We start from the raw sequence: 25,527 nt of genomic DNA on the forward strand, positions 1-25,527 counted from the left end.
TTGAGTACTTTTATATCAGAACACATGTACAAACATAATACCCTTCTCACTCTTCTCTTACAGTAAAAAGTGAACAATACCCTTTTTTTTTCTAATTTATTCCCATGTGCTAGAAAGCAGGGTGAAGTTTTTTTCTGAAAGATTGGTTAAAAGTGATTCATTGTTAAGAAATCTGTGATTGGTTGAGTAAGATATTTATTTCCAGGAATAAATAGTTGTTTTTATTGCTGTGATCCAGTTTAATTTTGCTGTCCTGACAAATTATACAAAGCCACTGTAAACCTGTTTTAACCAGACTAATCCTTCAAATACCAGCTGTATTCAGAACAGCAAAGACAAAGGCCATAACCTACAAACTAATACAGAAACATAAGGGCAATTGTGATTGACCTCTTCATCCTGCTCTGAGCTACCCTGGTGATGTGGTGCAGCTGCAGATGTATATCTGTGTTTTGTGGCTCTTGCCTTCACTGTGGATATGCTACAGAAAACATCTAGGACTTAACAGCAGCTTTGCATTACCAGAACAGCATATGCCAGCTAGGTTTGCTGTCTTACAGGATCCCTGCAGCGTACTCTGCTTCACTGTTTTCTCCCTTCCTCAGAATAAAATCTTGTGTATGATGTGGATCCATGGCCCACTGTGGCATACAGACATAAAAAATGTACTTTTCCTGTATTCTGAGCAGTACCAAGAACTATTAATACATGAACACATTGGAGAAACTGGTACAGCTATCCTGACAAAGACAAACCTCAACCACACTGATTTTGCTAACTGAGAATTTGGAGGGGGATGAGAGAAGTAGTTAGGGAAGAGTTCTGTAAGTTGCATCTGCTTCAAAATCTCTCCATTATAAACCTTCAGGCTTATAGCCAGGGCCTCTAAATTCCCCCCAAGTTTGTCTGTCTGGTGTGAAACAACCAAGCATTGTTGTAAAAAGCATTACCATTTGTACCTATTGCACTAATAGGTATAATTATGGTATAATGGAAAAATATCTTCCTTTTCAGAGAAAGTTGCAATTAAGATTTTAGACAAGACAAAGCTAGACCGGAAGACTCAGCGTTTGCTATCTCATGAGATATCCAGCATGGAGAAGCTGCACCACCCAAATATCATCAGGCTGTATGAAGTGGTGGAGACACTCTCAAAACTGCACCTGGTGATGGAGTATGCAGCAGGTGGGGAGCTCTTCACTAAAATCAGTACAGAAGGAAAGCTGCTAGAAACGGAGTGTAAAATAATCTTCTCCCAGATTGTGTCTGCTGTGAAGCACATGGTAAGTTGCTCTTACACAGGCATGTTGCCCCTCACTAGTCTTAGCAGATTTTGTGGGTGTATCTTTTGGTTTTCAACTAGTAGATTTACTGTTACCCAAGTTTCAAGCCCACATTTCTGAAAAGCAAAACAGCTGGAGAAGAGAATATCAGAGAGCTTGCACATCTATCTCGAGTTACTGCCTCTCTGTTAATAGCTTTTGGGAGGAGACTGAAGTGGGAACACCTGGTGGGTGGAATCATCCCTTTTGCAACAGTGTTCTGTCTGCTTTAAGGTGCCTGGGCACCAGTGAACAAAGCTTCATTTTTTCCCTCCACTTATTTCAAAACATGGGATTAGTCACCCTTCTGCTAGAACGAAGTGTTCCAGAGAGGCTTGTTAGGTTTGCAAACATCCAGCTTGCTTATTAATGAACATGGGAGTCTGTCACGTAAAGACAAGCCATTCCTGGTCCTCAATTTAGCGTGAGGTTAGCACCCAGCAAGTCCCTTCCCCCTTGCCTGGTCTTCAGTACCTGTACCTGGGATGATGCCATTTGTGTAGAGCCCAAAGCACCTTGTAAAGGCAGAAAGGAGCAGTTAACTACTTCAATACCATGTCCTCTGAACCTTGCATAGTAACTACAGGTACTTCAAACAACAGCATGAAAACACGGAGGACTGTTCTACACGTTTGACAAGCAAAAGTAGTATTCGTTTAAGTTGGCTCAGAGTGCCCTCCGGCGGCTCATGTTCTCTTGCCACATAATAGCCTCTGGTGAGGTCAGGAGCAAGGGTGTTCCCAGGTCACGCACTGCTCCTCTCTTACATAAACAGTATGTATTTTTTATATATTTTGACAAAATGATTGTATGTCCTGTAAGTGATGGATTAGCTCCAACACTTTTTCCACAGGACAGATACCCTGCAGCTACAGGAACTTAATTTACATTTCAAAATTACACCACACCTATTTCTTAGAATTAAACGCAGATTACTGAGCTGGCCAGCCTCTTCACTTGTACACACAGACTTCTGCTCAACATTTTACTTTTGGTAAGACATCAAATCCAGACTGTATAAATCCCATCTGACTGCTGCCAGTCCACAAGAAGAACAGAGAATCCCTGCCTGTTATTGACGTCAGTTGAAATAGGATGTCAGATGGTTTCCTTATTGCCTCCAGATACTGCACCTTGTTACTCTAGAGGGTAGGGCAGAGTGTGCTCAAACACATCCATTCCTTCTTGTTAGTTCAAAAATGACGCTAAACCCTTACCTAATCAAGATGGGTATGTTGTGACTAAGCAGAACAATTTCAGTTTGAGTCCTAAGCTACTACTACCATTTCCAAGGGAAAAAAGTAGAAGTTACAGTGAATGTATTTATTTTAGCTTTTTAAAACTAGAAGACACCACTAAACTTGGTATCCTGCAACATGAAATACCATGAAGCCCAAGTCTGTGGTCCTTTTCTCCTGCCACCACCAGTTCCTCATAGGACATTAGATCACACAACACAATTGTAGTAACTTTCTTACTCTATCTGTGATTATGTTCACTCAGTGAACTAAATAAGCACTTATTTCCACAAGCTGTTACATGTAGTAACTGCAAAACCAAGTGTTGTGAACTCTGAAAAAATACTGATTTTGCACATGAAGGTATCTATCTAGTCTTGTAGGATTAGCCATTCTGCCCTCACAAATTTGCTTCACAAAAATACTTAGTATAGTTGGGACTGCTGTTCTTAAAAAAATCCCAGCATCCTTCTTTCCCCCTACTCAATTGGCTTTGTATCATTAGAGAATTAGGTTATATTTGTTTAATACTTTTTCAATTTTGTTGCAATACTAGTTTCTGACTTTGCCCAAGATAACTCCCCCTTCTCCTGTGGGGTAACTAATCAGTTAGGGGTAGCCATTGAGAACAAACCAATACCAACTTTTCCTCTTGTCCTACAGCATGACAATAATATAATTCACCGGGACCTGAAAGCAGAAAACGTCTTCTACGCCAGTAACACCTGTGTTAAGGTGGGAGACTTTGGATTCAGCACAATAAGTAAAAGAGATGAAACTTTAAAAACTTTCTGTGGCTCTCCTCCTTATGCTGCTCCTGAACTCTTCCGAGATGAAAACTATATAGGCATCTATGTGGACATCTGGGCACTAGGAATCCTACTATACTTCATGATGACGGGTAGCATGCCATTTCGGGCAGATACTGTAGGCAAACTGAAGAAGTGCATTCTTGAAGGGACATACACTTTGCCTCCCTGCCTCTCAGAAAATTGCCAGAAACTGATAAAAGGAGTCCTTCAGCCCATACCAACCAAGCGATACTCTGTCAAACTGATTATGAACAGCGAATGGATGCAAGGCATACAGTTTCCCAAACCTTTACAGACATTTAAACTGGATCCTAAGTATTTATCAGACATCAGTATGCTCAAGGAAGAAGAAATTGAAGTGAAAAATATTCTGGAAGATCTTGGAATCACAGAGCAGCACATTCAAAATAACCGGGGAAGAGATGCACGCAGCTCAATAACAGGGGTCTACAGGATTGTGCTGCACAGAGTACAGAAGAAAAGGGCACTTGAATCTGTTCCTATAATGTCCCACCCAGATCCCACAGAACAAGACTTGAGGAAAGCAATCCATTCTTACGGTGGGATTAAGCACACATCCAAGCTGTGTTCTATTTTATAAATTTGCACTGCGGACTTTATACTCAGCACATTTGACAGAGGGGATTATTCACTTTTCAAAGGGGATTATTGATTTTTCCTGAATTCTGGTGTTACATTTTTTTATTTGTAATTTGAATAAACCAAAAATGCCTCCTCTTCTTTGCATTTCTCAAGTCACAGTGAAGTGCTCAAACACCGAGCTCTCGTGCATTTGTTTGACCCTTGCTCCAGACACTGGGTATAGCCAGTGCAAGAACCCCAGTAATTGAAAGGATCATGAGTGGAGGTGATCATTTAGTAAAGATCATACCACTGCATTTAACCCACTTGGAGATTCCTGGTACAGGCATGTAACAGCTAACTTCTGAAAAGCTGTATGTCAGCTTGATACAACTTTACCACTGCAAACCAGGACAGTTTTTGCACAGAACTAAATTTAAGCAGAGACCAGACCATAATCTAAACAATTGCAAATTCTTCTTTTGAGCTTCCTCATCAAAATAGTTTTTAAAAAGCATTTTCTTTTAAGAAACAGCAATGCTGCTGTTGACTGCAGTCTGTTTGTCATGATTCCGACAGACAAATTAAGATACAGTGCATATGTGGTTGCAATTCCTAATGCCTGACTGGTTGGACTACTATCAGCTAACCTTCTGACACCTTCCACTGCTTGCATGATTCTGTCAGTTGGGAACTGCTTGGACTCATTGCACTTCAATAAAGAAAGATTTAAGTGTACTCCAAAACTCATGTAGTTTTAAATTCTTGCTATAGCACTTGTTACCAGTAGCTGAACGCAACCAGTAGCAAAATCCATTTGTATCTGCTGAGCATTGCAGGCTTGCACTCACTCCTGCCACGCTGCTTTGGCAACCAAAGGTGGAACAAAGATGATTTTGACACTTGGCCACTGCAAGTTAAAGTTGGATAGGCTGACACCAACAGTTGTTCTGAGCATCACCAAGATGTAGGTGCTCGAATTTTCAGGTTTAATTGCTGATTTTATACTTTCACCTTCAACAGCATCAGCTCCAATGCAAAGGACAAGAATGGTAGCTTTCTTCCCTGAACAGGGACAGCCGATCTGCTTAAGCTAAGACCTGCTTAAGCTAAGATGTAGAGCCTGTATGACTTTAGTTAAGGTAAGATACCTGACAGAAGGTTTACATAGGTAGAGCTGGTGCTTTCAAATGTTAAGGGCAGGATGCCTTATCTATTATGAGGGCTGATGGGACGATTAGTTGACTTTGGAAGGAGTAATTAATTTAAATGAGCAACAGAATGAGTCTGAAAAGCCACTCCTGGGAAACTGGATTCAGTGAGGCTCAGGTATGTACAAAGCAAGAACCAAGCCCCCTTTGCAGATTTTCTGAGGGGGATAAAACAATACCATCTTCTGTAAGACAGTAATAAAGATTAAATTCCTCTGCTATAAACAGTTTCCATATGAAAGCATTTTAAGTTATCTTGAGACATAGCCCCGATGGAGTGGTTTTACACCAGCCTAAGTAACCCCTTCGTTTTGTTGGGAATGACACAAAGAAGACAGATCCAGAATATCCACACAGCCTGTGAACCCACAACTTCAGGTTTTCACAGAGCCAGTTTCCTCTTTCTTTCCTGTTGAAAATAAAGCGTCCTGAAAACCCAACAAGTCAGCACTACTCCAACAGGTTTCAAATATCTCAAACTTTATTTTAATAAAGGATCAGCCTCACAGACCTGGGAGGTCTCTGCCAGTAGCTCACTTCTTGGTTCGTCCACTGCCAGCAATGGACTTTGTTCCATGACTGTTTTCCTGGTGCCAAGATAAGTTTCACGAGGGCAATCTAAACCAAAATACTTGCAAACACTATCATCATGCATCACTGCTCCATCATTTTTAGCAGAACAAACAGATTAGTATTCATCAATTTATATTAAACAACTATTTTATCAAGGCTTGACCGCACAAATACAGCAAGTTATCAAGTCCTAGTGAGTGACAGGTAATACAAACACTTCATTACACACACAAAAAAATTGTGATTAACAGAGAAATAATTTTTTGCTACTTTATATTAGATAATGTGGCTTTGTAGAATTAGCAAAGAAATAAACTCAACAAAACTTAATCTGTACATTAGCTCAATTTAAATATATATATCTATATATATAGATATAGATAGATAGATATATATATTACAGGCTTAAAAGGCTCATGTCGTAGTTCATTTCCAATCTGGGCTTTAAAAATCTACCAGAATGGGCTCCCCATTACCACTATAAATCTACCACTGGCAAAATGGATAGCTTGTTGGAAAAAAAACCTAAACTAAACCAAAAGAAATAAAAGACGCTAGTCTACAGTATTAACAGTAGTGAGAAGGACTTCAAGGTACAAAGCCAAATTCAAAGTTAGAAATAGTCTTTTGGAAATGTACTATATAAAGACTAGTGAGAGGCCAGAGTTCTGGACAAACTGATGAAGATGACTCTCTTCCTTTGTTTGCCAGTTACAACAGCTCCATAATGTCTAGAAGTTTTTTTTTGAAAATTCTGCTGCCTTGGATACTTCTACTTAACAATCCAGAAAGGTGCCAAATCAATGATCCCATTTCTTTAGAAGAAAAAATGTACTACCTCCCTTCTTTTTCCTCTTTCCTCCCAGGCTGCTGTGACTTGCAATGCAGGTATAAAACACATAATATGGATATTACGAGAAATTACATAGTAACTAACCCAATGGATAACAGAGTTTCTTCCAAGAAAACCACTTGTCAGCCTAGCTGTTCTTGATCCAGTAATTTTGAAGGGAAGAGAGATTCCATTCCAACAATGGATGTTACTTGGTTCTATACCTTTCCCAAAGCGATGAGGTGATGGGAGGCAGACTGGGAGAAGAAAGGGAAGGTGATAAAGTGAAAGAGAATTGCAGTATTCAGAAGACTGACTGCTTATTGTCAAGGCACTGAGAACCCTAACATTAAAAGCATGGACTAGTTTGCACACACTTGAGTACTCGTAGAAGTTAACAGTGTAGGTTTCAAGTCATTTTACATGGAAATAGCAGGCAGAAGATTTCTTTTTTTTTCCTATGTACAAAGACCTTGTAATAGACTACAGCTACTTCTCAGCAATTAAAAAAATTCAGACATGTTAAGGAATCCACAGAGGACCTAGCAAGTCCCTCTATCTCCAATATACTCCTTATTTTAGTGTTCTGAAAATACTTTAAAATCAGCACACAGTATTATGATGATTTTTTTCAAGGAGCTTAAACAGGTTTTTCATGCTCCAATGTACACTGAAACTTCAGCACTACTGCAATCCTTTTTCTCTCTCTCTCACCCTACCCTCACACCTTGTTTCTTTCCCCACCTCACAGAGGTATCTTAATGCTCCCCATTGGAAAGGGCAACAGTAACGCCTTCAGTTTCTGTTGTTGCAGGGATTCTTGGCACTTTCTTAGCAGGGCTTGGGATGTGCTAAGAAGAAGGGAAAAAAAACATTAAATACAGATTTCCAGTTCACATACATTCATACTTCATGGCTAGTCCAACTCTCAAACAACATTCATGCTACACTGGACGGCTTGGCCTAAAGTCAGTCAAATCGGTCATGCTTCATGCAAACAGATTGTGCGAGAGGAGCCAGTTTTGTTCTTGTTTCGTTCTTGTGCAGTTTCATTCTCTTTATGATGAAATGTACTTTCTTAAAATCCCATGTTCAACTCTTTACTTCTGGCTTGTATGTTAGGCACGTTAACAAAGGATTTAATATAACTCGTTAAACCACTTCCTCTTAACATACATGCACATGCTAAGATAGACATGTAAATGGTTCCACCATTTACATCAAACTTTGAAAGAGTGCTGAGTGTTCACCTCATGAACAATGCCTGGGTGCACAACTCCAACTCTTGCCTCCAGAGGTCCATCACTCAGGAGTGGGCGCCGGGCGTAAATTCTCCTGTGTTTTTCATCCACACGCACAAGGTACCAGGTTCCTTCAAAGAGATCCTCTACTGAGCACTGTGGAATATAGTTGGCTGTAAAAAAGGGAATAACAGACTGTTAGTTGTTTCCTGGTGAGAGTTTTACTCGACACAGGCCTTTGCAGTCTGAATGCACTAAGACAGAAAAAAAACAATTCTGGATTTTAGTTCAGCCACATAGGGCCAGTGAAGACAAGCTACTCAGGAGCAGAAAGGGTTGGACATTTCCTTCATTCTACACTCTAATAATTTAAAGTCAGCTGAAATAAGTGATGAGCATTTTGCTGTAGGACTAGGAATGATTTATATTTATGAAGTTCTTACCCAAATGGTGTGTTTCCTGTCTGATCTTCATGTTTTCAGCAAAGACATCAGGTGCAATACACTTTCTTGAGTCAAGTCTTGCTTTGAGATCAGAAAGGCTGGCAGTTATTTTGTCCAGTGCAGAACCTGCAATACAGAACCATCGTGTAAGGCACCACCAGTGCTGAGAACTGCACAGCAGGACATTAACATTTCAAATCCATTTGAAGTACTTTGCATTACAGAATCTCAACTGTTAGTCATTTAAAAGTATTCCCAATTACCCAATCAAAACATTAACGGAGTTTGAAGAATATTATTTGTTCAAGGAGACACAAACATTCCCTGGAGCTAGAACACCCTCAGTTTGGCAATGATGTCTTTAGGCATTGCTCTGCAGGTTTTATGATGCTGGTGGGTTGTGTAATAGTGCAGAGTGAGCTGTGCAAGGGAGGTGGTTAACACCTCCTCATGTCACTCACCAGGAGTGGCATCCTGTGTGACCCTGATGGAATACAGGGTAGCAGCAAAACCAGAGCCATAGGAGAACACACTGATTCTCTGTCCTGCCAGCTGCTCTGGGGAGTACCTGCAAATCAAACAACAGCTTTTTAAAGTGAGAATTAAGCCCAGGTGTCACTTTTAAATAACTAGAAACTCCAGCTAGCCTAGGAAAAGCAGCCAGCAAATCATATTGTCTACAATACACATTTACCTATGTGCATAAATGCTGACTTTTAAAAACACAAATTCAGATACTGTTATGTGATGAGTTCCAAAGCTGCCAAAGCAAAACAGAGCTGAGAAATGCACAGAGTATGATTATCTAGAAGGCAGCCAGTTTTCATTCTTAAGCGACCTAAAGCCTAAAATGAACAAACACCTCTTGTAAGGTAATGTCAGAATAAAGAAAAAGCGATCCAGGAAGAGTGGTTTAATTTAAACTTAACATGATTTTGTAAAAGGCTGTCATTGCAAAAAAATAATTAAAAAAAATGTTAAATGCTAATTTAATTTGGTTTTGGTTATAGTGAGACAAAGAAGACATTCTGATTCTCTTTTCCACTGCAGGCATTTTTCTAGGCAGAGGGAAAGGGGAAAGGTTGGGGCTGAGAAGAGACATCGCCTCACAAGTAAGATCCTACTTTGGAAGGCAGTAAGCAGCTGTTTCACATCAGCTTCTGACACATTTTCAGTCTGCTTGTCACTTGAACTGAATGTGTGTGCAGAATAGTTTTTAACTTTAGTCTTTCTGCTCAAGGCAATCTCGTAGGAAAAAGTTTGCTAGACAGTGGTTTTACAGAAGTCTTTCTAAAACAAAAACCTTTTATATCCTTATTCATAAACAGTTATGACTTTTTTCCAAATTTTATGCTTACTGGGCTAGAAGAGAGGCAAGGCAACCATAGACTGAAGGGGTATACATATTTCCATTCTGATTGGACACGAGTAATGAAGCTTTGGTTTTCTGATTGAAGAGCTCTGCACTAGCTTTCATGAAAGCTTTTTCCACATCTCTGTCAAAATATGTATCTTCAAGTTTTATATCCCTATTAAAAACAACAAAAAAAAAGAAGTTCAGAAACAGTTACTAAAATAGCAAAAAGTAAAAACACACCTTGGATGTGTAACACAGTAAGATTATGTGAATAAGGAATACAGCAGCCATTCTCACCTGAAAGCTTCCAGACCACTGAAAACACCATTCGCTCTTTCTGGGTTCTGGTCACTGAGAAAGTCGTTCAACAAGAGTCTAGCCACGGATTTCTGTACCAGTTTACAGTATGGAGAATGAAAGATCATGAATCCAAAGTCATTCAAGGTGAAACGTCGGTCTGTCCCCTCTGGAAGTAGCAGAAGTGTTGTGTTACAACCTATGTTTAGTAGTCCCTTCAACTATGAAAATAAAGCAGGGAGCTGGCAGGATACCAGGCATCGTAACATGTCAGCATACAAGAGACACTGAGTAACACCAAATACTGCTGTCAGGTGCATTTAAAACACTAACAGTGCTTCTACTTAAAAATTAATTCCTTACTATCTTTTGCACCAGCTAACAATGTTTGCTCTTATTCTAGAATAAAGAGATACAAGCTTAGCAGAATCTCTACTCAGCATTCCGACATAATAATCTGTCATTTAACTCTCTTCACGCCTATGCCACTTGAGTGAAGCAATTACTAAACATACTGGATTAAAAAAAAAAAAAGAGTATTGTTACATAACATTTAAATATTAATCTAAATTTCTTAAAAGCCTGGGTGGAGGTGGGTAATAGCATGCTTTTGAACAAGATAGTATACCTTACACCAACACATGCCTGTAATTACAGACTGTCAGGAACTTAACCATGTGAGAACAGAATTAAGTAATTTCTTACAAGAGGGAGCAAATATTTCAATTGCATCAGAACACACAAACATGAAGAGACCCATAGAATAGTGTTTAGATCAGAATCTAAAACTTGAAAATACATTGTCTGTGTAGTTACACATTCCAGCACTTGCCATATACTGCAGTACCATCAGGAGAGGCTACGTACCCTTCTGCCACTGGGCGTGGATTTTGTTGCGATAGACAGTATAGCAGCGATCCAAAGCACTGAGGTAGCACTGTATAGAGAGTTTGCCATCCACCACAGGATATTCAGAGAGCATATCTGGTTTGTAGAAGTCATAGGCATGCTGCATGTGGGTTCCACGCAACCCTGGTGGGCAGAAATTGACAAAAGTTGAAAACTGCTTTACTCAGCTGCTCCCAGTCAACTGGAACACAGCACACGTATGGAAATAAGCAGTTTTGGCCCCCCATCAAGCAGGTTTTCATAACACCCTTTAGGCAAGGTTTCACACAGTTCTCTTGCTTGTTAAGTACAGTAGGACTGAGCATGACAAACAAGCAACAAAAGACAGTCATCATACTGTCCTGGAAGCAGAATGTTGTGTTATTCAGCTCTAGTCCACTCTGCCAATTTTACTGGAGAATTCCCAAGGAAATAAACAGATAGGACCATCTCTAGTTGTTTCCTGCTTCATCCTATAACAGGACTTGGCTGAGTTAGCCCAGAGCAGGAGGAGACACAGAAGAATTTCTGACATTAGTGGGAGTTAATCCACCACTCCAGCAAGGCAAAAAACAGGGAAACAGGCTTCAGAACAAATCTGCCTGAACAGTGTGTGTCCTCCCACAGCACTAACCTCTCTCAAAGATCAAGGGTGCATTTGGACCAACCAGCATGGCAACAGCACCAGCCCCACCAGTCGGCCTGGCATTCCCAGAGGCATAGACAGCGATGTCTCCAGCCACCACGAGGGCATAGCGTCCTGAGAAAAACACACAGGAAAAACCGTGAGAAGCAGCCAAGCGTCTGGCATGTCTTAACATCCATCAGCAACTTTTAGACTTTGGTTATTGAGGAGATGACACCAAGATTAAAGGGATCTTCAATCCTGACTTTTTCCCCCAAGTTTTTATTTTCTGGCAATTGCCAAAATTTACATGAGAACAGCAATTCGTAGCTATGTCATTGTTCTTCTAGTGGCAAATGCCCGCAGCACTTAAGAAAAAGACTAGAAGAGAAAAACAGTTTACCCTCTGGGTTTCATATGGTTAGACATGAACACTGTCATTGTAGGGCAGACTGATGTAAGGATGATGTAACTTTTCAAGAAATAACCATGAACTTACCATCCCAGGAACTGGACTCAATCCAATTAATAGCATTAAAAAGAGCAGCAGTGCCTCCATAGCACGCATTGGTGGTGTCAATTCCTTCTACATCTGTGTTACCAGATTCTTCAAACAGCTGCATCAGGACAGTCTTCACAGATTTTGATTTATCAATTATGGTCTCCGTTCCAACTTCTAATCTCCCAATACAATCATAGGAAAGGCTGTTCCTCTCCATGAGCTTCTGGACCACAGTCAAGCAGAGAGAGTTGATATCCTCCCGGTCGGAGCAGAACCCCATCTTGGCCTGGCCTAGACCAATGGTATACTTCCCAGCATCCACACCATCATACTTCTCCAGCTCTGTCTGGTCAACATACTGAGAGGGAAAATATATTTCCAGTGCCACAATTCCCACATCTTTGGGCCAACAGGATTCAGCATTCACTGGAAGAGACCCAGGCATCGTGGTAGATCTTTAAGAAAAAAAAAAGAAAACCACAAAACCAGGTGATTTATTCACATCCTCTGGTGAAACTTTGGTCAGAGCATTCAGTAAACATCATTAGGAGTTTTGTAACGTTTTTTATTAAGTACTTTCAAGTGAAAATATAAATTTCAGCCCCAAAGATGAAGAGATGTAGGTTAAGCCTAAATTATCTTCCTAAGGCAAAACACACACTTAGTAAGTGTTAAGTGTTTGAGAAATTAATGTTCATTATTTTACTTCTGCTTATATGCAAAGTCTCGATTTTGCATATAACAACCAAGCTAGAGACACTGACATTTTTTTTTTAATGTTGCTAGTCGAGAACTTAAATTGAAAACTTATCCTTATCAGAAAATCACTACCTTTAAACAGACCAGGGCTTTTCAAAATGGTTTTTAGTTTTAAACAAAGTGACACAGGTCACTGTGTTTTGTTTATACTTGCAACAAAGCAGAATTGTTTCAGAGCGTTTTTTTTTTTGTTTTATGTTTGGGGTTTCTTTCGGCACGAGGTAGGGGGAGGTGTTTTGTATAGGCCTTGGGGTCTTCCTGTTTGTTTTCTTCAAACATACTCTAGTGTTTCAGCATTCCGGAACACTGGAACTCCCAACACCGAGCCTGGAGGAATATTTCACAGGCTAAGACGAGATGAACACACAGTGCTCTCCCTGAGAGACCGAGTAGCTTCCTTGTTTTAATCCCATGAATTTCCCGTCACCACACCCGAGGACATATTACACTCCAGGACACACTACACTCTATTCCTTCAGCCCCACCTCTATTACACAGAGGCACCATCCTCCTGCGCCTTGCCTTCCATCCTTAACGGAGCCCTTGTCCCTTCCCCACCGAGCTCCAGGCACCGCTGCACTGACTTACCCGGCTTCTTCCATAAAACCACGATGAGCTGTACAAAGGAATAAAGAACGCCCCTAAAGCAAATATTGCTTTAAGCAAAACCACCAATTTCGTCTCGTTTGTGCCCGCTACTGCCGCCCTCGCCGCCTCAAGGTTATCCATACCCCAGCCGAGAGCCGGCCGGGAGCCCCAGGAATGGGCCCGGAGGGGTCACACCGCGTCCCTCCCGAAGCGTGTTCCCGGCACAGCGCGGGGCCCGGGAGCATTCCCGCCTTCTTTCCCTGCTCTCCGCTCCCGCCGCCGCTGCCGGCCCTCACACGGGGCGGAATCCCACGGTCGGCTCCCAGCGCCCCGATCCCGGCGGAATGCGCGTGCGGGCCGCGAGAGGCGCGCGTGCGCCGGGCATGGCCACGCCCTCCCGCCTCAGGGGGCGAGGGGACGGCCGACAAGTGCCGAGATGCTGCGGTTGGCTTGACCGCCTTGCGTGAGGCGAAAACAACCCCCAACAATAAATAAATAATAATAAAAAATTCACCAGCACCCAAAATTCCAGTTTGGGGAAGTTTCCTGCGGTTTTGTTTCGTTTTTTCTTTTGGACAATCCCTGGCCACACCCTACCCCACACTGGTGGCACCTCGCTACTATTTGCATGGTGGAGCGGTGCCATATCCTGCTTTAAATTATCCAGACTGCAAAAAAGCCCCAAAAACCAACACCACCACCACCCCCAAACATTATTGCTGCCTCCAGGAAGAGCTGTTGGGCAGGATTATGGATTTGTTGTCGCACAGCAGCAGGTTGATGCTGTTGGAAGTGGAGCAGCTGATTTGCTAAAGCCACAGCCAGGGGAGGGAGCAGCGTGGATGTCCCCAGGGCCCGCAGGAGCTGCGGGGCAAGGTCACATCCCCTCTCTTGCAGAGAGAGGCAATGTCACATCCCCTCCCAGCAGCACCATGAGCCAGGCACACACATGGCCAGAGGTCACGGAGCAGCACTGGGATATGAAACTTGGCTCTGTTTTACCTCAAATCTGCACAGCCACTGTTGGGGAGGAGGATGCTGCTTTTTGGCTCCCATATGAATGCAGACACACCACCCACAGCGAGATCCCAAGATACTTGCTGGGAAAAGGGCTCTAGAGTTCAGCTCTCTTTCTGGCACAAAATACCTCATTATCTTTCCAAAGGATTTTTTCCAAAAGGAAATACCAGCTGCTGCCAGCTCAGCAGTGTCTGGCTGCCACCTTGAGGGTGAGCCCAGACCAGAGCTCACTCCTGCTCCAAGAGCCAGAAAGTTGAAAGTTGGAGACTGCAGAGAATCTCAGAGGCTTCATTTTATTTAAGAAGTATACAAAAATAATTGAATGGTTTGGGTTGGAAGGGACCTTGGAGACCATGTAGTTCCAACCCCCTGGGGCCAAGGGCAGGGATGCCTTTTATTAGACCAGGTTGCTCAATGTCCCATTCAGCCTGGTCCTGAGCACTTCCAGGGATGAGGCATCCACAGCTTCTCTGGGCAACCTCTTCCAGTTCCTCACCACAAAGAATTTCTTCCTAATGTCCAATCTAAACCTACTCTCTTTCAGCTGGAAAACATTCCCCCTAGTCCTGTCACTACATGCCCATCCAAAAAGATCCTCTCCCTTTTTTTTTTTTTTTAGTAAGCTCCCTTTAAGTACTGAAAGGCTGCAGCAAGAGCCTGCATGAAGCACATAATGGACTTCACCTGCAGTAGCCATAGAAGAACAGCAGCTTTTAACCAGGCAATGAATTATTAGGAAAAGCAGTATGCCAAGTGGAATTCTACTGTTGAGAGAGCTAAGGAAAAACAGTGTGCTTTGTACTTGCTCCTTACAGAGCTCTGAGATCCAAACCTGGCATTTAACTGGCTGCAGTTCTCTTATCAGAAAACTTTGTGCAGAAGACAACTAGAGGGAGGGTCTTTCTATCACATTCCCATGGCTCACCAAATACTAAGCTCCCCAGATACTCCTAACAGGGCAGCAGTCTGGGCAACTGGGCTGTATTGCAGTGAGAAGCACTGCTTTATGAGCGTGCTCTGGTCACTGAAGGAAATGGGACGTATGACATCTTACGTCAGTTAGTCATTACAGAAAAAAAAATGTGTTTACTTGGTTTAAAACAAGCAGCCTTTTGTCCTCCTGGTCAAACAGCAAACAACATCCCATCATTCAGTTTTTACTGAAAACTAAAACTTTTTCAGAAGTATGATTTCTTTTAAAAGACCAACAACCCCAAATGCTTTGATATAAATGAGAAACCTGCTTTGTTTTGTGTCACCTTAGGATTTCACTGGGAATGAACAAAAAGCATAAGACAAGCCACTGCTTTCTGCTCGTGTTACCAAAAACATGTTCTCCCACAACAACTGGTGGCGTTCATCGTCTTTCTTAAGAATTTGAGCATATTATGTCAATAATTTGACTCTTTTAATTCCTGCCTAAATTTTTAATTCCAACAGAACATTCTACTCAAAGTTCGAAAACAAGCCCCGGCCTTCTCTGCTTCAAGTGCTGCCTTTGGGTCTGGGGAACCGGTGGGAGGGACCGCGCTGGTGGCAACCCCGGGCTGTGACATCACTGCCTTGTCCCCGCACGGCTCCTGCCACCAGATGCCGCTCCTCCGCCCAGACCGCGGTGACATTCCCGCGGGACGCTCAGCTCTGGGCACCCCCGTGGGATGCTCGCCTACCTGTGGGCGCCGGGAAACGGACGAACCGCGCAGAGCCCCAGACCACAGGGCCAGACCCTCGGACCGAGCCGTGCTGTCCCGCCCGCGGGGCTGGCGGCACATCCGACACCGGGGCTGCGTCAGCAACACGGGTGGGCGCCGGGATGCCCACATCCCTGCGGCAAACGCCATTGGGAAGGAGGGCGGCGGCATCCCTGGGAGCAGCTCCAGGCTGCCTCTACCCGAAGGGCGGCGGCGAAGGCAGGGGGACACTCGCCCCGCCTTTCCCGGTCTGGGAGGGCGACTCTGAGAGGCGATGGAGGGACACACCGAGGGCTTCTCGGTGGCCCCGAGGCGGAGGCAGAGCCCCGCATCATCCACCCACCGCAGCTCACCCAGCTAGGGGCTTCCCCCGTGGGCAGCGGCCGGGATGCCTGTCTCGGGATGCGGTTCCTTCGGGAGAGGCCTGGTTGCCCGTGCAGGGGGCGCCGCACGCACCCCAGGGGCTGTGATACTCCCAGATGCTCCAGACAGCGCCCGGCGCGGGGTTCCGGCTGGCACCGGCGTTAGGACACCATGACACGCCTTTTTGGAGTATTTTTTGTTGGTTTGGCTTTTTCTTTCTTTCCTTTCCTCCTTTTCTTTTTGTTTCGTTTCCTCCTTCCATTCCCCCCCCCCTCCTCGCCGCGTTGCAGGCTCTACTCCAAACACATCCCCTAAAAACACCTCTCCCAGCTGTGCCGACCCGTCCCCAAGCCCTGCCTGCGGCTCCCCAGCCCCGCCGCCCCACGCGTGCTTCCCCACACGCGGCTCCGCAGCCCCTCGCCCCCGGCCCCGAGGGTCTCCGCGTCCCGAGCCGCGCTCACCCCTCGGAGGCGACAGTTCCCGGTGTGACTCCTGGCGTGGATCCCGGTGTGGCTCCGCACTCACTCAGCACAGCACCGGTGACCGCGCGGCCCCTTTAAGCAGTCGCACCGCCCGCCGCCCGGCGCGCGCCTTGAGTGGCAGCCCCGCCCACCAATCACGGCTGCGGCCGCGCCGGGCCCCGCCTCCCAACAGGCTCGCGGCGGGCGGGGCGGGCGGGGGGCAATGGCGTGAGAAAGTGACGTAGCGTGGGCAGAGGGCGGCTCGCCAATGGGGACACGGCAGAGGCGGCGGGCGCCCAATGGGAGCCGAGCGCCGCGCTGGCGAAGCCAATGGTAGCGCGCGGCCGACCGCGGGTGAGGGTAGGACGGGCGCGGACCGCGCTCTAGGCTGTTGCCCGGCAACGGGAGTGTCCGCGTGCCCTGGCCGCGGCCTCTCGGGGCATCCCGGACACGGAGCATCATCGCAGACCCGGCGTGTCCCGGCCCAGGAGCATCCCGGCCCCTCCGTGCTCCGGCGCCGCCGTGCCTCGGTCCCGGGACTCGCACGGGGCACTGCCAGCAGAATTGCCTCACGGAGGATATGATGAATGTGATGAATGCAGCGCTGCCCTGCCCTGGATCTTCCCGTCACAGTCTCGTCCCAGATCGTTAAATCCGCGATGTGGCAAGCTGCACATCACGGGCTAGCCGCTGCCTGACAAATTGGCAATTAGCTAATGTGCGGGTTCCCCGTACCAGCCCCGCGTGCCTCCGGGCCGTGCCATGATTTGTATCCACCGAATTCATTGCCATGATTAATATCCACCTAATCCATTGCTGCGCAGGCCACGGGGCATCCCCAGAGAACGAGGAGCACAAACCTCTGCTGCCTATGGGAAGTTGCTTGACAGAAGTCAAACACAAATGTTACAGCCTGGATAACTGGGTTGTAAAGCCCTGCTCAGGTCAGGGAAATGGTGCTCCCTTGGCAACTGTCAGGCTATGTGACATCTGATTGCTGCAGCTAGCACAGGCCACCACCTGACACCTCAGGGTGTTAAACCACCATCTTAGGGGCAGGTAAAAATACTGCAAAGGAAAGGGAAAAACTATCACTGAAAGTGCTGCCTCCTGTCCTGTTTGTTCAATCTGTTTTGAACTTGTGACTATTCTGCTGTTGTCATGCAAAAACATCACAGATTTGTCACATTACTCTCTTGAGAGGAGTGAGAAATACTACTGAGAAATTGAGAAAAGTTTTGATCACACATGTTACCCTGCAGTCTCCTGATAAGCTTGTGCCAGTCTGTGTAGAAGCCAGTTCCACTTGGTGTTCTGAAAAAACATGTTGACAAAATGCAAACTCAGGGGCAGATGAATCAGTCCATCTCACTGAGTTTGTGGGAGCCCATTTGAGGGCTACAAGTGCCCCTCGGAGCTTTGCAGCCCCTTCCCTGCTCCCTGGGGGCTCAGCTACCTGTGTGCAGGGCTGGCTCTGCTCCGACCTGCTCGTGTAGCCTGGGATGGGGCTGTACTGGAGGGAGCAGAGTGATGGGGAGATGTGAGGAGCCTCCTGGGTGGCCTCTCTCCCTTCGCTTGGGAGCCCCATTCAAACCTGGGCCTTTGCCTGAGGGGTACCACCAGTGTGCCTGTGCCTGGCTTTGACCTTTGCTGATCCTGACCCACTGACTTTCCAGCTTCAGCTCCGACCTACTCATCTCCACAGATTTGCCTGGAAACTTGGACTCTTGGTTGACCCTTTTTTACCGTCACTGGCCCTGCTCTACGTGTGTGTTTGGGCACTGTGGGAGCGTGTCCTTGGTGAGGTCACTGCCCTACCTGCTGCCTTGTTGTGTCCAGCTCTGGGGTCACCTTCCCTTCCTGCTCCATGACACCCTAAATCTGCTCACCTGTGAGCCTGCACTTATGTGGTGGGTTTTTTATGACAAATGTCGTATTTGCTTTCACAACTGTGAAGTACAAATTGGGTTTTGTAATATTTTTTTTGTGTGTATAGTCAACAATAAATGCAGATGTAAAAAGCAGTCTTCTTTGTTACATCTTAACAGATCTGATTAAAAAAAAGCTGCCAAAATTACTAACTGCTAATTCGCTTGGGGAGGTGATCCATATTATTGCTTTCTTTTCTGTGGTCTAGATATCTCTACCAGGTAGGTAGAGACTTACCTGGTCTCTGTGCTGCTAAAAGCAATGTATTTGCCTCCCTAGAATGTTTATGGATCCAGATGCTAATTTAAATTTATATCTAATCCAGATGTCCCCCTCTTGCAGACTAGTTGGATGACTAATTCTTTATAGCCTAAGAACTAAAAACTACTCTTTCTTATTAATCAGTACACTTTATGTTATAATTGTTGTCAATAGCATTATTCTTTTTATTCAGCTTTATGAGACTGTTGTTTTTCCTGCCACTGAGTGTATTACAAGGGAATACTTACAAAAAGAATTACAAATGTTTCTTCACAAGAAAGGATATGCCTATACTCCTGTTGCAATAGACTACAATTGTTTTGTATTCATTTCTCATAAAGATTGCATTAATATCATTAAAGTTACTGGTGAATCTTGTTCCAAACCTCTTAGGTAATTAATTATAGTCCTCTAAGCAAATTGTGCTCCAGACATGTGATGGTACTATTTGCAGCCCAGCTAGTGAGAATGCAGGTCATTTCCCTTTCATGGCTCTGGAGCTCAACCAGTCTGCCCAGGGAGATTTTTAATCAAGGCTGAATTTGTTAATTTGTACTAATGCACCAAAATGAATGCCGCACTTCAGTAACCTTAGAACACGAAACCTAAGAAAAGACTGGTCCATTTAATAAAGATGGTATTACCAGAGAAACTCAGCATGACTTGGAATAACCTTGGAGCAGAAACATGCTCAGATGGTGCTAGTGAGAGCACACATTCTCTTCCTCCGTTAAAATTCAGGCTGTTTTGATAAAAGAGGAGTTTGAATTTGAGTTTTTCTCAACGTTTTTCAGCTATGTAAAAGTGGGTGGGAGCTCCTAACCTGATACTGTTTTGAAAGAAAAGTGTTTGCAGTCTGATGATTCACCTTCTAGTTTTAAGCCAGAGTATCAAATTCGGGGTGCTGGTTTTGTCTCAATAGATCCAACAGTTTCTTTGCTTCTGCTTAGTAGTTCTTAAGCAATGCTATCTGTAACATTGTTTTAAAGCCTCCTAGAGAGATAGAGACTGTCACATTAGGTTAATAACTCTTAAAATAAGCAAAAAATCCAGATGATAATCTGTTAAGCTCTTTCTTAAAACCCTTTAAGAGTGCATTTGTTGGAATTTTCAAGAATATTTATTACAAGCCTAAGTCGGACTTAATTCAATGGAAGTTACACTTCTAAGCCACTAAAATACTCACTGGGGTTTTTAGATGCAGCCAACTACATCTTTGGGCACATAAACTCATTGGAAAGAGAATTTTATCCAGCATTTTCAGGGAAAACAAAGTCATGTGCCCTTACAATCTCTTCTACAAAACAAGATGTTGAGATGACTTTACTGAAAAAGGCATTGATTTTATTTTTTGCCAAGTACAAAATAGCAAAGGTCAAAAATAATGCTCAGGGACAGAGAATGTGAGATCATACAAATGAAAGTTTGGAAATGGGAAGGTTTTTCTTCTACATATGTGTGTTAGGGTTCAGGGATAAGTGAAACTGTACGAGACTGTGAATCTCTCAAGTGCTGTTTTGATATTTCATATACCAGTATCAGGGAAGAAAGTTTTTTTAGATTGAATGACTAGTAAAAGTTATTTCTAATTCAATTCCCAAAAGAATGCACAGGAACTCAGATTTGAAACACAGTTGGTAGTGGAGAGTGGCCTTCTATCATCTCGTAATCATCTCAGTTTGGTCTACTGATTCCAGGATAACATGATAGAAGACAACACTCAATCTGAAGAACTGGGAAATTTAAACAAAAATATCAAAGCCTGTATTTTAAAGTAGGTCCAGTAAATGCAAATATTTCAATAACATTTGAGTTGCGGTTCTGGCTGAGTCTTAAAATATTTGTGACATTGTATCAGTTACAGGTTTTAAGAGTTATAAAAATGCATTTAAATCATACTTGGCTGGTTCTTTATGATATGTGTAAGAGGAGAAACCGCAGTAGTGTTATAATTTGAAATACAAATTGGGAATTGCTGAACAGATTTGGGGGTCAGGAAAGCTGACAGTGCAAAGACAAGTCATCGCCTAGTATCTGCTTTTGAAACCAGAGAGACAACTGCAGCTGTGCTGTGTTCTTACAATTGGCAGAGGATAGGTCTGTAAGCCAGGACTGCATGGAGCTTCCCAGCAGCCTGTGCCTAAACCAATCCAGACCCCTCCCCTCCCTTCCCTTCTCCTCTCCTCCCCTACCCCATGCTGTCTCCCATAGGACAGGCATGGAAATGAGGGTACACTCCATGCATTAGTCAGTATGTTGAGTACAGTTTGTACACTCGAAAGGCTCCTGTTTGGATTCATGGAACAGCTGTTAGGAGCTGAGATGCCATCATAAACCTACCTAGGACTCAAGAGGGAAGCATGATGGTAAAATCTGGAACCCAGAGCAGAACATGAGGAAGAAAATAGAATTGCCAGAAACAGTAAGATACTGATGCCATATTATAAAATGTTTCAGCAATTTAGCATTCCTGGTGCTCTGCTGACTGTGGCCCAAGGAGATTGGATTCTGTCTAAATTCCATTCTTCAAGTATCTGTGTGGTGTCCAGGCAGCGCAGCATCAGAATGCAAATGAAATGGTGGAAAGCATTTGCCATTTCAGCTTCATCCTCCAGGGTCACCTCCTCTGCTTCAGCAGCTGAGCACAGCCATCAGAGGAAGAGCCTCTGTGCAGGTTCAGTCAGAGAGCAATCCCAGCTCCTGCTCCGGATTCAATCCAGGCTTCCTGCTGGCAGGCAGAGGATGAAGCTATGTTATCTGGGGTACACAGCATGCCCTAGAATCTGGAATAAGAGTTAGATGAGTTACCTCATCCCTGTTGGGAGGCTGTTGGCTCATAAGGGAAGATAATTGGTTATCTGTTTTGGAAGGAGTCAAGTTTCTTTCACCAGATTTGCATTTGTTGGAGTGTGCTACTTATCTCTAGTGACCTTGCTACAGATGTTCCTTTTGTTTTTTATTTAGGGAATGTACCAGCAGCTGTTTCTGTCCCCTGTCATTGGCCTTGCCATCTCCCATGCTTTGCAGTATGTAGTTACACATAACAATTACAAAACAAACACAGGAGCTAATTTAAGTCAAATGCAGTGAATGAAAAAAACAGTAATTATTAGGGGAAGAGGAGGAAGAACAGAATTATGCTGCTATATTATGTAATTTTTGGCTCCCTCAGTGTGTGCATTCTATGGCACTTACTCTTTTTAAGACCTTTCTTAACCCTCATTTGCTGCTGTCTGTGTATGTGTTGCTGAGGAGAACCGCTTTTGACTGAGCTGGCTCTGTGGAAATTCTAAATTAGTTTGAAGTTTCCATGGAAGGAGGGAGGGAATCAGAGACTGTGACAGGAGACAGGCAGTGCCATGCAGTGGGAGAGAGGCTATGGAGGTGGGTAGTCAGGTTGTCATCATTGCTAGTCTCCAAAGAAAGACCTTGGTGGACATGTGTAATCCTCAATACTAATTATGAGAAATTCAGCAAAGAGGGTAGGAAGGACCCAGCTGAAGGATCTGAATAGGGAATCGAATGAACAAAAGCAATAGAGATGATCTTTATTGCATAGCTTTGCATGCCACACTTTGAGTCCTATGAACAGACTCAGATATTATCACTGCAATGATATTTCATGATAGTAACAGCTGGGAGCAGATAATAGGTAAAAGACACATGGTTTTACCTATTCCTGTTTGGAATAGGTAAAAGACACATGGTTTTGGCAAACTTAAACTGAAAGTATCTGAAAAGGTATATGTAAAACTATGTAAAATGAAGAAAGAAATAAGATTAATGTCTGGAAGAGTAGAAACAAGACAGGTAACAGCACAAAGATGACAGGGAAGAATAACTATTTTTGGGATAGAAGTGGAAAAGTGGAGGAATAAGAAGGAATAGCATACTACCATGTTAAAATAGAAATCATAGGGGAGGTTTCCATGAAAGCAGAGTGAGAGAGAGGAGAATTTAAATCTGCCAATAGATTTAGGAGGTGCAGAGACTTGCTACAAGACATTGCCTTTGTCATTTGTCTGGTAATCTGATCAGCATTGTTCTGAGTACAAGTGATGTTTTCTGCCTCTGCTTTCTCTAGCACATAGACATTTAGAAAGTCATTTTAATGCTACAATCATCCATCATTGATGAAATCTGGTATCTCTGTTCACAGTGCCATATGCCACAGGTATCTTCATCACGGGGCTTGTTTCTGTCCTTTCTTTTTAGTGATCCTCGTTCTTCTCTGCTTTCTAACATGAAGTTTTCTTCTGTGAATCTTGTGCTTCATCTTCTTCATCCATTTTTTAACTTTTTTAATCCGTGGACTCACACAGAACTTTTTACCTTCTATATAGAGACTGACAGAGAAAAAACTGGTTGTCAGTTTCAAAGAAAATTATCATAGCACTTACCTATGAAGTTAGACTTGATTAATTGTAAATTATATTTTATACTGTGTTTATTAACTCTTTTTTTTTAGTTTCAAATAAGTCAAAGTCAGGATCTAAGTTTTACATGATTAAACTTATCTTCCAAAATCTGAAAAAAAGCTTTACTACTTCAATGCAAAAAGAACCACAGTGCAAAGCAGTACATTTCTATTGAAAATAAATAAGTAGACCACTCTATAATTATTATTATTGTCGTTACTACCATGCAAAAGTCTAGCAAATGTACCAATTTAACCCAAACAGTGTGATATTGTACCAGAAATAAAATTAGAAATAGCTTATGTACAAAAGTAAAGCTTATTTAATGAGTTTAGGCAAGGTTTTTTAGGGGATTAATAATTGGAAAAAACAGAGAAGTCTTAAGGTGCATGAGTAATTTTCCAGTTCTGAAAATAAAGCGAGAGTCTATGTGCAGGCTGAATAATGATCAATATTATACTGAAAAGGAAATTCAATTTTACCAAAAAAATTTAAATAGCACAAGGAAAGACAGTTCTTAAATCACAAACAATGGTGTTTTCATTGAATTTGTATTAGTTTTCCAAGATTATACTTATTTCAATGATGCCTAATAGGTTTTAACTCCCTTTCCCAGAAAAGTACTCAAAATATTTCTTACATAACAGCTTCTAGGTGACACAGGCCATCAGCTGTCTGGATTTCAAACCTCTCCACTCTTCGGAGAATTCCTTTGGGAATTTCTTCTGTAATCTCTGTGCAACAGTTAAAGGCCCCAGGAAACAAAGCTAAAAAGTGTAATAACAATGTTAGAAAGAACAGAGATAGGAAGGGGACAAGGCATAGTTTGGCTGCACAGAATCACATAGGCGCTGAGACCGGAAGGGACCTCTGCAAGTCATTGGGTCCAGCCCCCTGCTCAAGCAGGGCCACCTGGTCCCTGGGTCCTGCTTAAGCTCTGCCCCTGATAACGTGGTTGGCATAACTACCACCATTGTATGAGGTAAGCAGCCATTCTGTGACCAAGCAAGTCATGTGTTCATGCCCCTTCCCTCACTGTCAGACTCCAAAGATCCTATGAACCAAGCAGACAAACCAAGCAGATTTCCAGTTCCCTTCCCTACCGCCCCCCAGCATGTACTGCTGTCTGCCATCATTCCTCTCCAGATGCAGGACCTTGCGTTTCCCCTTGTTAATGACATGAGATTCCTCTCTGCCCATTTCAATGTCGGTAAAACCATGTAGTGCATCAGCTACTGCTCCCAGTATTTTATCTTGTGCAAAACATGCCACAGGCACAGTCTCTTCCATCATCCAGGTCATTAATTAAGATGTTGAACAGTATTAGTTCCTGGGGTTTGTGCCACTGATCACAACCCTCTGGACCTGGTCCTTCCTCCAGTTTTCAGTCTGCCTCACTATTCAGTCATCTATCCTATACTTTGTCAGCTTGTCTATGATGATATTACAGGAGACAGCATCAAAGCCTTTACTGAAGTCAAGGTACACTCAGCCTTATCCATGTAATTTGTCACCAGTTGCTCTGTCCTGTTTAGCAGTGGGTTCACATATTTGCTCCTCTTTCTTTTGCTATTTATCTACTTGTGGAATAGTTTATTACACATCACATCCCTTGACAGATTCAGCTCCAGGTCAGTCTTGTCTTTGTCTTTGTCTTTCATAACCCCATTCCTGCATATTAGATAACAACTATATGACTCCACCTGGGTCACCTGCCCCTGCCTCCACCCCTTTGTTCCTTACTTTGTTTTTATGTTCAGGTTTAGTTAGAAGCTCTGAGCACATCCATGCGGGCCTCTTCACAAACTGCTTAGTTTTTTGTTTGTCAGGACAGATCTTTCTAGAGCTTGGAAGTGGTGGCCCTTGAACATCCACCTGCTCTGCTCAACTCTCTCCTATCTAGGACCATATTGCATGGAATTCTTCCAAACAGGTCTCTGAAGAGACTGTAAATCTACTCTCATTAAATCCAGGGCTGTGATCTTGCTTTTTTTCCCTGCTCCCTTCTCCTAGGATCCCAAACTCCACCATCTTATGGATGGTGCCTCTGATTTCATGTGCCTGACCAGGTTTGCCTTGTTTGTAAGTATCTGGTCCAGCTGAGTGATTTTCCT

General features: G+C 43.5%; 2 protein-coding genes across 9 annotated transcripts in view; one reads left to right on the forward strand and one right to left on the reverse strand.

The window, feature by feature from the left end:
- The window catches only part of NIM1K (NIM1 serine/threonine protein kinase), a 30,920-nt gene extending 24,570 nt beyond the window's left edge, over positions 1-6,350 (forward strand). For all 6 annotated transcript variants that reach the window (XM_064641867.1, XM_064641868.1, XM_064641869.1 and 3 more), the window contains 2 exons: positions 1,015-1,283; positions 3,224-6,350. In XM_064641867.1, coding sequence (XP_064497937.1) covers positions 1,015-1,283; positions 3,224-3,973 — 1,019 coding nt within the window. In that variant the 3' untranslated portion in view covers positions 3,974-6,350. The remainder of the gene's footprint in view (positions 1-1,014; positions 1,284-3,223) is intronic.
- Positions 5,629-16,956, reverse strand: HMGCS1 (3-hydroxy-3-methylglutaryl-CoA synthase 1). 3 transcript variants are annotated; one of them, XM_064641858.1, is made up of 11 exons: positions 16,806-16,867; positions 13,271-13,298; positions 11,921-12,378; positions 11,431-11,556; positions 10,776-10,940; positions 9,909-10,077; positions 9,613-9,783; positions 8,716-8,822; positions 8,255-8,380; positions 7,821-7,984; positions 5,629-7,421 (listed from the first exon to the last, which is right to left on the reverse strand). In XM_064641858.1, the coding sequence occupies exons 2-11, from the start codon at positions 13,282-13,284 to the stop codon at positions 7,329-7,331; spliced, it is 1,593 nt and encodes a 530-aa protein (XP_064497928.1). In that variant the 5' UTR covers positions 13,285-13,298; positions 16,806-16,867; the 3' UTR covers positions 5,629-7,328. The 3 variants fall into 3 exon arrangements, with proteins under 3 accessions (XP_064497928.1, XP_064497929.1, XP_064497930.1); XM_064641859.1 differs by lacking the exon at positions 13,271-13,298 and having other exon boundaries at positions 16,806-16,956; XM_064641860.1 differs by lacking the exons at positions 13,271-13,298; positions 16,806-16,867 and adding an exon at positions 13,414-13,626.
- Between the last annotated feature and the right edge of the window lie 8,571 nt (positions 16,957-25,527).

Source organism: Pseudopipra pipra, chromosome Z, assembly GCF_036250125.1.
Source record: "Pseudopipra pipra isolate bDixPip1 chromosome Z, bDixPip1.hap1, whole genome shotgun sequence".
NCBI lineage: Eukaryota > Metazoa > Chordata > Aves > Passeriformes > Pipridae > Pseudopipra > Pseudopipra pipra.